General features: G+C 35.1%; 2 protein-coding genes across 3 annotated transcripts in view; one reads left to right on the top strand and one right to left on the bottom strand.

Moving 5' to 3' along the window:
* Window positions 1-683, bottom strand: part of LOC126812469 (protein FAM149B1) — a 79,115-nt gene extending 78,432 nt beyond the window's left edge. The window contains exon 1 of one of the 2 annotated variants that reach the window (XM_056098964.1): window positions 600-683. The gene's annotated coding sequence lies outside the window, so the exon portion shown is untranslated. Of the gene's footprint in view, window positions 1-393 lie in introns of both variants that reach the window. The other variant, XM_056098963.1, reaches the window with a different exon arrangement.
* A 482-nt stretch (window positions 684-1,165) lies between these two features.
* On the top strand, window positions 1,166-12,965 carry LOC126812159 (uncharacterized). The gene is made up of 6 exons (XM_050538430.1): window positions 1,166-1,336; window positions 4,263-4,323; window positions 4,904-4,972; window positions 6,144-6,277; window positions 7,322-7,424; window positions 8,300-12,965. Exons 1-6 carry the CDS (start codon window positions 1,252-1,254, stop codon window positions 8,403-8,405), a joined length of 558 nt encoding a protein of 185 aa, XP_050394387.1. The 5' UTR covers window positions 1,166-1,251; the 3' UTR covers window positions 8,406-12,965.
* The last annotated feature ends 311 nt before the right edge of the window (window positions 12,966-13,276 follow it).

Here is a 13,276-nt window from a genome sequence, read left to right as displayed (position 1 = left end):
CCCAAACCCATATACGATCAAAATGATCGCGCTGTCAAACTATCTTTCAATGTTAACCAACCCCCGCAACAGGTATATTGGAATCGACCAATACGTCACGAAGACATTGTTGACATCGACTCTGTCGAAATTACAAGTAAATTTTCAAATTTTTCAAGAGAGAACTTGTTCTCATCGTTGTGATAATTAGTTGTGCAATTGATTTTATCGAACGGGAGTTCATTACAAACACACAGGTAAGTTTATAATAACCAAAGTTAAGTAGTTTGTTCATAATCGAAGAAATCCGTTTAAAATTTACGATGGTTCACACAGTAGCTATAAACGACACATCAGATAGATCGATGTTTTTAGCAAATTATATTATTAGTAATATTATTTGAAATGACTGACCAGCATATAGTTTTTGGAGTACGACAGAGTAACTTGAATTTGATTCGAATCGGTGTCTGTCAAAAATGATAAATAAATATTTATTTCCAAAGAGCACACTCCTAAAAGATGATTCGTTGCATAATCATGACTGACATATTATGATTCCTGTTGTTGGTGCCATTATAAGTGGGAACAGCAAACTAACGCGTTAATTAACTAATTACCAGGTTAATTGGTTTGTTTTGAACATTCATTACACCTCAATCAATGGAAACCAATACAAACAACATGGTGGACCTATATCTACACCACAATGCAATAGTTTTACTCCTGCGCATGCGCAAGAAGCTTACTTTGTAGCATTGAAAAAGTGAAACAAATTGCTTAGTTACCAGGGTTTTTATTCCAAACTTTCAAAGATCTCTGAATTTGAAATTCGGAATATCAATTCAGCAACGTGTTCAAATTTATCAAACCAAGCTGTATCAGATATACTGAATAAAAATAAGTTTTATCACCTTTCTTTTTAATACAAAATTGCAAATGTAAAACTTTTTGGGACTTAATGGTAGGCCTACACAGATTGAATAATAAATATAATGCATTTTATATCAGCCCAGTGATTTGTGATTTCATTTTGTTTCGTAAAAGTCAATAAAAACACCTGTCGCACGAACTGTATAGTGCACCAGCATGCGTGTAAATAAGGGTCAAATCTCGAGGCAAAGGTCAATGGCCTAATTTCTATCCAATCAGATTGCTTTATTTGTCAATATTTACTATTTCCGGTTCAATTTGTTGCAACTGGTTCATGCTGATAGAAATGCTCCTGGTTCGCGCCATAGAACAGTAAATATTCTCCTATTTGCGAAAGGCATGGGATTTGGTTTCAGAGGAAACGGCTGTTGTTGGACCTTTTTGGTATGGGTCTGTCGGATTTGGGGCCTGCTAACCGCTCTGGGTGAGTTTCAGAATGTAAACAAATTAAAAAATGATGAATGGATCACGCCATGTCTTCTGTGTTAAAAAAAATTGGCAGACAGCCAAAACATAGCGTGGTTTATGTTTGTTATTGTTGTACTTGACGTTTGTCGTGCACGCTTATCTTAATCTCTTGGATTATTACCGCTCATCTATATATGATTATATGTCACCGAGCGGATTGAGTAGGCAATTATCCAATCGATTAACACAATTTCGTAGGAATGGCCATTTTCACCTGGTTTTGTTCTGTCGACTGGAAACAAATGATAGCCTAAACAAACATGTCGGTGTCCTTATCGACCTTTCTTAGTTTCTTTGCTCTTGACCCCAACTTTAATTACGGGGTAGTCTACTGTCCTTGAATTGATATTTTCACAAATTATTAATATGAGACCTGCATCTGCACGGCTTAAAAAATAGTAATTTATTATAAAATTACACATTTACAGAAAGTGTCAGTGGCTAAGAATAAGAATTGCAAACACGTGTGGTTGCAGGCCAACTTGAACTTCTGACTTGGGTCTTTTTTGACTACAGGGAGATAGGGGTAGTACTATGAATGTCAGTCAAGAATGCTTCGAAGTGACAGAATCACAATCAAGTGACAAAGACTTGATTCTCCTACTCCTCAAAAAAACCAGATGTACATGTAAGAATTGTGATGTCGGAGAACTTCAGATTCACTAGTTCAACTCTGAACGTAGGTCACATTACACTCGCCCTGTGCGTTCAGGAACCTACCTTGAATCCTTGTCGAAAATTTTGCAGTTCCCCGTAAATTGTACTGAGCAACTTTTTACTGCCAAACAGTCGCGTGTCAGTCACTGTGACCACCTCTACAATGTAAAGGAACATTTTAGTGAGAAAATAAGACCTTGCTAGAGTCAGTATGTCCGACACAACATGCTGTTGTTACAAATATGTCCCCTTCTGCTAAACAGCTTGGCAGAAGCCATTGGAATCTACATGTAGGGTAACGCTCAAATTTACGTAACTCAGCCATATAAGACGAAACAAAATTTAGGTAAACAGGTCCCTGAATGTACAGGGCAAGTGTACGTTAAGAGCTGAACGACAGCTTCACATGAGCAGTGGAAAAAATTCCAAAACAAATGATTATTGTTTTATGAAAGTTCTATTTGATAACAACTCAAGGATAAAAATCCACCTAAATTGGCATTGGGCAAAAAAAAGTTACATTGTGCCTTTGGTACCAATCCATCTTCTAAAATCCACTTTTCTCACTCTTATTCACATTTTTCGGCATACTGAGGGTGTGAATATATTTGTGCATCACAATGGTTTTCCGCTGTTAGATCATCGATAAAATCAATATGGTCGGATTTGAGTAAATTCTCTAGCACAAATTCAGGCTACAGGAAACTAAACCAAACACTACATGTATCTCCATTACAAATCATTACCAGTCTCAGACCCCAAAAGTCATCATCATGACACTCACTAACCGTGCCCTTAATATTTATAACCTTGCTCTCCTCTTTAATGGAGTCTCCAACAAACCTTTCCAACATTTAACCGGTACCTCGAACCTTGTGGGTTTTCTCCAGGTCCTCCAGTTTCCTCCCACTGCTAAAGACCCCTACGCACAAGCGAATTATTGAAATAAAATAGAACAATATGTTAGTCCCGAAATGACCTTGTTTGTGTCGAGTGGACGTTAAACCCCATTTCTCTCTTTTAACTGGTACCTTAAGTTTCTAATCAACGCCACATTTGTTTCAACAATACCGTCCCGAAACTCTAACGCAAAGTCAACAAAGACTGATCCATCACACATCTGTGCCAGCATGCCGTTCAATGGCAGTTCCTTCTTCCAAGTCAGATGAATATGGTGAATGTAAATAATATTAAAAATTATGGTGTTGAGTGTTTTTATGGTTTTGGGAGTCACGGTGGGTAAGATACTGTTTCGCTAGCCTGGAGGTCGGGTGTTTGATCCCTGCATTGGCCAGGAAATTTCGTCTAGATTTTCTGGCATGTTTCCCCCTTGTCAGTGAAGCAGGACGGAGGGTATGACAAGGACAGATGTCTAGTCGTTCGGATGGTTATGAAAAACCTAGGTCCCATGTACACATTGACATGTACATAAAAGATCCCTTGACAGTTGGAATTCGATATAAGAGTAGGCCATAGTGCCGCTGTCCTGGCAAAATTTCGGTCATAGCACACTGTGTGGCGTATGCCCGTCTTCGTTAGCCCAGTTCGGAGCAAAACAGTAAGACATTAAACCCCATTTGATTTCGTGTTTATGGTTACTTACAATTTGATAATGCATTTAGGTGGCACAAAGTTGAGAGTAACTTAAATAAGGCGATTTTACACGCATCATTCATATTGAGGATGGATACCAAAACTAAATCGTCCATAAGAAAATTGCCCAAGGTGGATTTTTTTCTTTGTTTACTATACCTCCTCACAAAAAAGCAATAATCATTTGTTTCAGATTATTTGCTCTCTAATTCTTTTAGTTCCTACTTTTTAAATATTAATCAAAACATCATTCACAAGACTCAAGTGGCAATTAATTTATTCAGTCCTTCAAGAACTAACAAGGTCTGTCATTGAGTCAACTGGCATGGTTTTGATTCCATAGTTGTACGTGACAAGGAGTAGGGTCACCTCTCTAACCTCGTGGGTTTTCTCCGGTTTCCTTCCACAGCTAAAGACCCCAATGTTAAACCCCATTTCTCTCTCTCTTTCAGAAACTAATGAATTAAATCGGTTTTGTCATAAACGATGACGAAAGGTGTATTTGTGTTTCATCATTTTACTTCATTTTACCCCAAAACATACATACACGTATATTCAACAGCCCCCAAACATAGTATACATACACATATATTCAACAGCTCCTAAACATAGTATACACGTATATTCAACAGGTTTATGGGGAAGTGGCGCAGAAGCTGTGTATTATAAACATGTTTTAGGCATTTATTTATTGTAAGTATAACAATTTAATCATTTATTTCTGTCTTTTAAAATCATTATTCTGAATTATGAACCTCATATTATAGTATTCTGATACAATTTTTAGGACTTAATTTCTGCAATAAAAATAGTCTGTGAACTTTTGTCAAATTCTTTGGAATGATTTAGATTAAATTTATATAAAATTTAATGATCGTAGAAACTTATATAATTTCTGATACAATTTTTAGTACCATACTTAATTTCTGCAATCAACAGTCTGTGAAATTTTGACAAATTCTTTGGAATCGGTCAGATTAAATTTATATAAAATTTATTTTAGTCTGTGAACTTTTGACAAATTCTTTGGAATCGGTCAGATTGAATTTATATAAAATTTATTTTAGTCTGTGAACTTTTGACAAATTCTTTGGAATCGGTCAGATTGAATTTATATAAAATTTATTTTAGTCCATGAACTTTTTACAAATTCTTTGGAATCGGTCAGAGTGAATTTATATAAAATTTATTTTAGTCTGTGAACTTTTGACAAATTATATTAAATTTATATAAAATTTATTGATCGTAAAAATAATGTTCTTTGATTTTTCAGAGTAGCTGCAACAATTATATCAGTGTTAGAATCATTGTTTGTTTTTGAATTTTGCACAGATTTTTGTTTGTAAGTTCTATTTATTTTGTGTTCTAGGCATGCATATGACTTGCATCAGATTGACTCAGCAAACCTTTTAAAAACTGGGGATGGATTGGATGGTCTAGTGGTTTAACCCGTGTGTGTGAAATCACAAGGTCTGTCATTGAGTCAAATTGCATGGTTTTAGTTCCCCGCTTAAATGTGACAAGGAGTAGAGTCGCCTGTCCAACCTTGATGGTTTTCTCCAGGTCCTCTTGTTACCTCACACTGCTAAAGAGCAAATTATTAAATAAAGTTGAACCATAGGTTACTTGTAGTCCAGAAATGACAGGGTTTAGGTCGAGTGGACGTTAAACCCATTTCTCTCTGTCCCTTTTACAAGTCTGCACACGCAGTGTAATGTGCAGAAGTCAAATCTGGAAATAAGGCACCTGTCACAGAAATTATCAGGCACAGATTCAGGCTTTGTCAGGCAATAAACCTTTGGTGCCTGTAATTTTGTCCGGCACTGATTTGTCTTTTTTTATTGATATTAATACATGACTGGCACTTAGTTGGATAATGTGTGACATGGATAATTACAAGTTACAGGTTACTTACTGTAACTACAAAAAAAAAAAAAAAATAACATGAAAAAAGAATCGCGATACATCGTGCCTGCACTCATATTGGGAGCAAAAAAAAACCAACATGAGAAAAGCATCGTGATACATTGATTCAGTGTCGCGCGATCCAGTATGCGAATCGTGCGAAGGTGAATCGCGATACATCGATTCAACAATATATCGTGCCAGCACTCATATTGGGAGCAATTTATTTCTTATACCGGTACTATACTCTGACCCTAGTTTGTGGTCTGATTGGTTGGCAGATTGTAAAACTTTGGGTGGGGGTATGGCCGAATGGTTAGCGTGTGCGCACTGTATCATAAGGTCTGTCATTGAGTCAACTGGTGTGGTTTTGATTCCTCAGTGATACGTGACAAGGAGTAGGGTCGCCTGTCGAACCTTGTGGGTTTTCTCCGGGACCGCTGGTTTCCTCCCACAGCTGAAGATCTCTACTCGCAAGCGAATTCTTGAAAAGACCTGGTTGGTGTGGAATGGACTTTAAACACCATTTATCTCTCTCTCTCTCTTTGTAAAAATTACCCAAATATTTTCTAGATATCTTTAATGGATGTTGTTTTGTTTATTTTCAGAGAAGATTCTAAATGTTTAAAGTTGTATGAGTTATTATGTTCTTTAGATGATTGGAAGAAAGGAATATTTTATTGTTTATTAGCTGTACCTTGTTTTGTTGATGCTAGTCATGTTTTATTAGGAGTAGTATCAGGTGAGTCATTATATTCAGGATATGCTGTTATTATATAAATGCGGGGTCTTGGTGGCTAAGTGGGTAAGACGCTGGCTCGCTAGACTGGAGGTCAGGTGTTCGATCCCTGCATTGGCCGAGAAAGTTCATCCAGATTTTCCGACGTGGTTCCACCTTGTCAGTGATGCAGGACGGAGGGTCGGACAAGGACAGCTGTTGAGTCGTTCGGATGGGACGAAAAACCGAGGTCCCGTGTACACATTGGCGTGCACGTAAAATATCCCTTGACCGTTGGAATTTCGACATAAGAGTAGGCCGTAGTGTCGCTGTGCGGGCAAAATTTCCCTCATAACACACTGTATGGCGTATGCACGTCTTCATTAGCCCGGTCGAAGCAAAACAGTAGGACATTAAACCCCATTTGTTTTTTTTATTATATAAATATATCCTACTGTTCGACCGGGCAATAGGATGGCTGAATCATTAGAGCAAGCGCATTGTATCACAAGCTCTGTCATTGAGTCAGCTGGTGTGGTTTCTAACCCAGGTTGTTCGTGACAAGGGGTAGGATCGCATGTCCAACCTCGTGGGTTTTTGTTTGGGTCCTCCAGTTTACTCTCACTGCTAAAAACCCCAATGCACAAGCAAATTATTGAAATAATATTGAACCATAGGTTAGTCCCAAAATGACCTGATTTGTGTCAAGTGGACTTAGTAAGTCAATTGTCTGACGTCATAGGATCAACAGCCGCTCGTATGACCCCTGATGTGACCTCCCACTACAACTGGTCAGATCTTCATGTAGTAGAGGCTATCGAAAGTATAAAAATAAAACGAAATATAGGTCTGGGGCCTGTTTCACTAAATTTTAACTAAGATAAAATCTAAATTTTAGTAATTTGATTGGATAATATTAGATTGATTTTAGCGCTTAGCCAATCAAAATTGAAGTATCTACTAAAATTTGGATTTTATCTTTAGTTAAAATTACGTGAAACCGGACCCCGGATTTTAATCAGATTGGTGTAATCCTACACCTGTTTTATTATATTTTGTTATTTACAGGTATAATGGTAGCTATTTGTGGTATATTTTATATGTTTAAAACTTTTAAAACTAGAAGAGAGGAAAGAATAAAACAACTAGAAAATAAAGCCACTTATGACAGGTATGTTCTAAAAAATATAGGAATCATAGATTTTTCAATATTTGTCGACATTTTTCAGTGGTAAAACCAGGATTGGCCTATATTCCCATTTGTCAGTGTTAAAGCCAGCAGTGACTGACATTCCCACTTAACAGTGGTAAAATCAGAAGTGGCTGACATTCCCACTTGGTAATGGTAAATTCCCATTTGACAGTGTTAAAACCAGAAGTGGCTGACATTCCTACTTGGTAGTGATAAATTCCCATTTGACAGTGGTAAAACCAGCAGTGACTGACATTCCTACTTGGCAGTGGTAAATTCCCATTTGACAGTGGTAAAATCAGAAGTGACTGACATTCCTACTTGGTAGTGGTAAATTCCCATTTGACAGTGGTAAAATCAGCAGTGGCTGACATTCCCACTTGGCAGTGTACATTCCCATTTAATTGTGGTAAAACCAGCAGTGGCTGACAATCCCACTTTCTTAGTGATAAAACCAGCAAGGGGCTGATATTCCCATTTGTCAGAAGAGAAAAAAACAGCCTCAGCTGACGTTTCCACATGACAGTGGTAAAACCAACACTGGTTGAGAAACCCATTTGTCAGTGGTAGAACTAGTAGTGACTGACAATCACATTTGTCAGTGGTAGAACTAGCAGAGGCTGATATTCCCATTTGTCAGTGATACATTCCCAATTGTCAGTGATATAACCAGCAGGGTTAAAACCAGCAAGGGCAGATAATCCCATTTGTCAGTTGTAAAACTAGCATTGCCTGACATTGGCTGAGAAAGAAAGTGTTGCATAGTTGTTCGTCTGTTACCTAATTTTCAACTAGATCTAATTTAAAATTTCCCTTACTTTTGGGTTTTATTCTCCCTATTATTTGTTTTCTAGATTTGAAGAAATACATGACGATCTTGAAGACAGTATTGTAAATCCGACAGCCTCATTAAACATGCCATTATGCATAGACGAACAACCCGAAATTCTAGAGGTCTGAGAGTTGTCTGCCCTTGTATTATTTGAAGCTTTTTATGACCTTTACTCTAAGATCTGCACAATTAATTGGAATTGCCCGAGGCGTGGGTTTTATCCCAACTTGTTTTAACTTGAATGTGTGATGACAGAAAGATCTTTGTAAGCATTCAAAACCTATCTTGTAGTGCCTTAGAGTTGTCTCCCTCAACTCTTTAGAGCTGTGTCTTTTATTATTTGAAAAACATGTGAGCAGCGTCATAATTCCAGCAACCTCATCGCAGCAACCACTTGAAGGATACTACTCTCTCCACTTTGTAAATATACAAATTGCTATATCTGTGCTTTAAAATAGTATTAATACTATTATGTAAATAAGCCTGAAATCATAGCTAGGAGTTATTCTTCCTTGAAGTGAATGTGTTGTGCCTTTAGTTTAATAAGACAGTTATTTTTCACCAACCGCTCATGTTCTTATTACCAATAATCTGTTGGACTGTACCACTTAATGCAGGCCAATTAAGAATCTTCATTGATTCTATATATCTGAATAAATGTTATTTGGAGTTGTGCCCCTTTGTTCATATTAGGATGACAAGCTAAAGTGTGCTAAAGACTATTGAATTCTGTGCTAATGTTAATAATTTATCAAATAACCAATACAAAGCCACTCCGAAAAATCCAAAATTACATTTTTATGAAAATTTAAATTGCGGAGTCATGGAAATTACCCAAATTTGAAATAATCCAAAACATATCCGTATACAATAGCCAAAATTCAATTATTATAAATTCCTTAGAACAATTTTCCCTGATTTTTTTTTGCTGAGTTGTATATTAGATTTATAGTAAAGAACCATATTGCCAAATGAATATAAAGTATTGGGATCCCCATAGATGATTTAATGATAATATTTATATATATTTAAGAGTTCGAAAAGAACCATATTGTCGTGTAAAAATAAGGCATTGGGTTTGCCAGAGATGACCCAATTAATATACATATATATATTTTAAAAATGATACAAATTTGGAAAAAAAGCGTATTGTCATGTAAAAAAAAAAAAAAAGAGGCATTGGAATTACCAGAGATGATCAAATTGATATATATATAGTTTAGAAACAAATCGAATTAGAAAAGAACCATATTGTCAGGTAAAAATAAATTATTGGGGTAACGACAGATGACCTAGAAGTTAATTGTAACTTGATATCAGTAACCATAAAAAAAAAACTTACTGCAAAATGCAAAAGATTTTTAAAAAATTGAAGTTTTGTTGAGAGATAAAATATGTGTGAATTATATTTATTTATATATTTTTGAGAAGTTGTTAAAGTGCTTCAAACATTGTTGTGAGATTATTATTATATTTGTTTAAAGATCTGTTATTTTCTACTTTATAAAATCTTAATTTATGTTTATTTCCCCACAAACAGCATCCAAGAGGTTTTATTTTCATATTGGTCTTTTCTTTAGTTATCATAACTTATTGTTTACACTGTAGAACAAATGGAATGAACCTTGAAATTATTGTTTACACTGTACGACAAATGGAATGACCCTTGAAATTATTGTTTACACTGTAGAACAAATGAAATGACCCTTGAAATTATTCTGTAAAGTTAATAGCTCCCATTTCAAATAAATGAATGAATTTTAATATTTTATTACTTATATACCAGTGTATATATAAAATTATAATTAATGGTGTGTATATATGTATTTTGAGGTGGCATATCTCATATTTCTAGGTGACATATCTCAAAGGCCTAGGCAAATTATCTCAAAAGCCTAGGAGAATTATCTCAAAAACCTAAGTGAATTATCTCAAAAACCTAAGTGAAATATAAAATCTTAAAATTTCAAGCTCTGGGTGAAATATCACTAGTTTCTAGGTGGCATATCAAAAGCGTAGGTGAAATATCTCAAATATCCAGGTGGCATATCAGATTTGTAAGATACATCCATGTGAAAAACCTTTAAATTTTGATCTCTGTGAAATATCACAAGTTTCTAGGTAACATATCTCAAAAGCCTAGGTGAGATATCTCAAATATCCAGGTGGCATATCATATTTTGTAGGATACATCCATGTGAAAAATCTTTAAATTTCAATCTCTGTGAAATATCACAAGTTTCTAAGTAACACATGACACAATTATATGGAATACAAGTTACTTGAAGACTCTATTTCAGCGACGTTTCTACGAGGGTTCTCCCGTCTTTATCAAGCAAAGAATTGTGTAATGTGTTATTCTCATCCAGTTAACAAATGCCACTTAGACAATAGTTTCTTTGGTAAGGTTTTCGTCGTTTACTCGCGTCACTCGAGTCGACTCCATTGCCGAGTTTACCAGGGTGAAACATCCCGAACGGTCTGAGTAGTCACATGACATCAAAACAGCTACGACGTCAGTATGTAATCGAGAGACAGGCTTTTTTGCGTATAGGACGCCATTTTGTCACGTGACAAACCCTTTTACTCTCCGCTCAACGGGGAGTAAACAGGTTAGTCACGTGATGCGACTCGAGTCAGTCATGTGACCAACTCGATTCAAAACGCGAACGGTCTGGTGTCGACTCGAGTGACTCGGGTGAACAACGAAAACCTTACCTAAGTAGTCGATCTCACCGAGATGTCATGTCGGTAATTTGTTTTAAAGACGCATTATGTAAGAATTAGATAAAGAGCAGGCCCCGAGTTGACGAAGCCTTCTCAGACTTTACTCAACTTTTTCAATCACCATTTATAAGAAATGTATTTGATTCAGAAATACAAAACTTTGCACATAGTTTCTTATTGATGTATTTGATACATTAAAACAACAAAAGCATTATAAAGGGCTATATTTTAGTTAAAATGCTTTGTGAACTCGGGGCGTGGTTGTTCTTGCTGTATTAGTTCAAAAATAGATAATGCAAAATGAATATATTGAAAATTTTATTCAAATTATTTTATTCTGAGCGATGTTATCACAGTTTGAAGTTTTGACAAGATTTGGCATAGATTGTTTATTTAAATTAAATTGCGATTATGTTTTAATCCATTTAAATCTCCACCATCCGATGGTCTAGAGAGTTGATTATAAACTTGTCATGTTAATTTTAGATGTCTACATAATAATTTATATAATATTTGAAGCCAAAATAAGGAACTGCAATAAGCAGATTTAGCTCTTATATAATGCATCTTTAATTTGGTAAAAGCCTCAATTTTCTCAGTAACATGTCTCAATTGTATAGGGAATCTCAAACAGATGACTTGTCAGTCATATCCCTTGTATTATATTCTGAATACTACAATATACAACATTTCTTTAACAATATCAGCTGCATTTGTATTTAATACATAATGGTATTGTTTGTATTTAATACATAATGGCATTGTTTATATTTAATACATAATGACATTGTTTGAATGGCATTGTTTATATTTAATACATAATGACATTGTTTGTATTTGATACATAATGGCATTATTTGTATTAATATACACATGGTATTACTTAATACAAAATGGCATTGTTTGTATTTAATACATAATGGCATTGTATTGATACATAATCGCATATTTGTATTAATAAATAATGACATTGTCTGTATTTAATACATAATGACAATTTTTTGTATTTGATACGTAATGACTTTTTTTTACATTTAATACGTAATGACATTTTTTGCATTTAATACATAATGGCATTGTTTGTATTGATACCTAATGGCCTTATTTGATACACAATAGTATTGTTTGTATTTAATTCACAAGGCATTATTTGAAATGTATATTATGTATGCATTATGCCATTATTTGTAGTTAATACATATGGCATTATTTGTATTCAATACACATGGCATTACTAATATTCATATTATTGCTATTGTGTTGACTCATCAATTATATTCTGTTGTGATTTTATATTATTCCAATCAGTCATCATTCATAAAACATGTCAAACACGAAATAACCACAGAAGTAAATGAAAGGGGTTTTAACGTCCTACTGTTCTGTCAAATCCTTGATAATGAAAACATTGTAGGTACCAGTATTTCCCACTCTTAATGTATGTTTATTTATATTTATAGCATGACTGAGCCTTTTTTCTTCAATATTACAATATCATGAAGGGGGGGGGGTCTTTTTTTATTATTAAACCTAAACAATGAAAATACTAATCATTTTGCCCTGACACTTTGATTTACTGGGTTTTTGCATCCTTGAAAAGTACCTGAATTTTAGCTTCCAACTTGAATAAGCCTTAATTGAATTGAAAATACTAATCATTTTGCCCTGACACTTTGATTTACTGGGTTTGTGCATCCTTGATAAGTACCCAAATTTTAGCTTCCAACTTGAATAAGCCTCAAATTGAACCACTGCCTTGAAATGTTCATGAATTTCTTCATATGTGAGAAGAGTATAATTTCTATATTAAAACATCGTGGTTGTGATTGCTTCAGTCAATATTAAAGTAATCATGTTAGCTGTAGCTATGGTTACACTAGTTGTTACACTAGTCAGGATTGTTCCGAATATTGTTACATAAGCCATGATTTCTCCCAATCTGATTAAAATACAGATCTATATTTCGTTTCGTTTTTTTATACTTTCGATGGCCTACACTACATGAAAATCTGACCAGTTGTAGTTGAAGGTCGTATCGGGGGTCATATGAGCGACTTTTGACCTTATGATGTCAGACATTGATTAATCAATCGGTGTTCCGTGCATCACACGCCACAAACTTGACGTAACAGACCGTTTTATGGGCTAATCCCTCAAATCAACCAGAATGCGGGTGGTATAACAAGTTTTCCAGATCATAGTGTTATGAACTATAAAAAAACGAAACGAAACAGGATCTGTGTTTTAGTCAGATTGGATTACACCAGTCATT

The sequence above is a fragment of the Patella vulgata genome, chromosome 2 (genome assembly GCF_932274485.2).
Source record: "Patella vulgata chromosome 2, xgPatVulg1.2, whole genome shotgun sequence".
Classification (NCBI taxonomy): Eukaryota; Metazoa; Mollusca; class Gastropoda; family Patellidae; genus Patella; species Patella vulgata.
The sequence above is the reverse complement of the archived record's forward strand: the minus strand, read 5'-3'. Positions and strand labels throughout refer to the sequence as shown.

Coding starts and splice junctions, on each gene's coding strand:
- LOC126812159 (XM_050538430.1), top strand. CDS start 1,252: ATGGGATTTGGTTTCAGAGGAAACGGCTGTTGTTGGACCTTTTTGGTA. Junction 4,973..6,143: donor TTTTGCACAGATTTTTGTTT/GTAAGTTCTATT, acceptor GTTTATTTTCAG/AGAAGATTCTAAATGTTTAA. Junction 7,425..8,299: donor AATAAAGCCACTTATGACAG/GTATGTTCTAAA, acceptor TTTGTTTTCTAG/ATTTGAAGAAATACATGACG.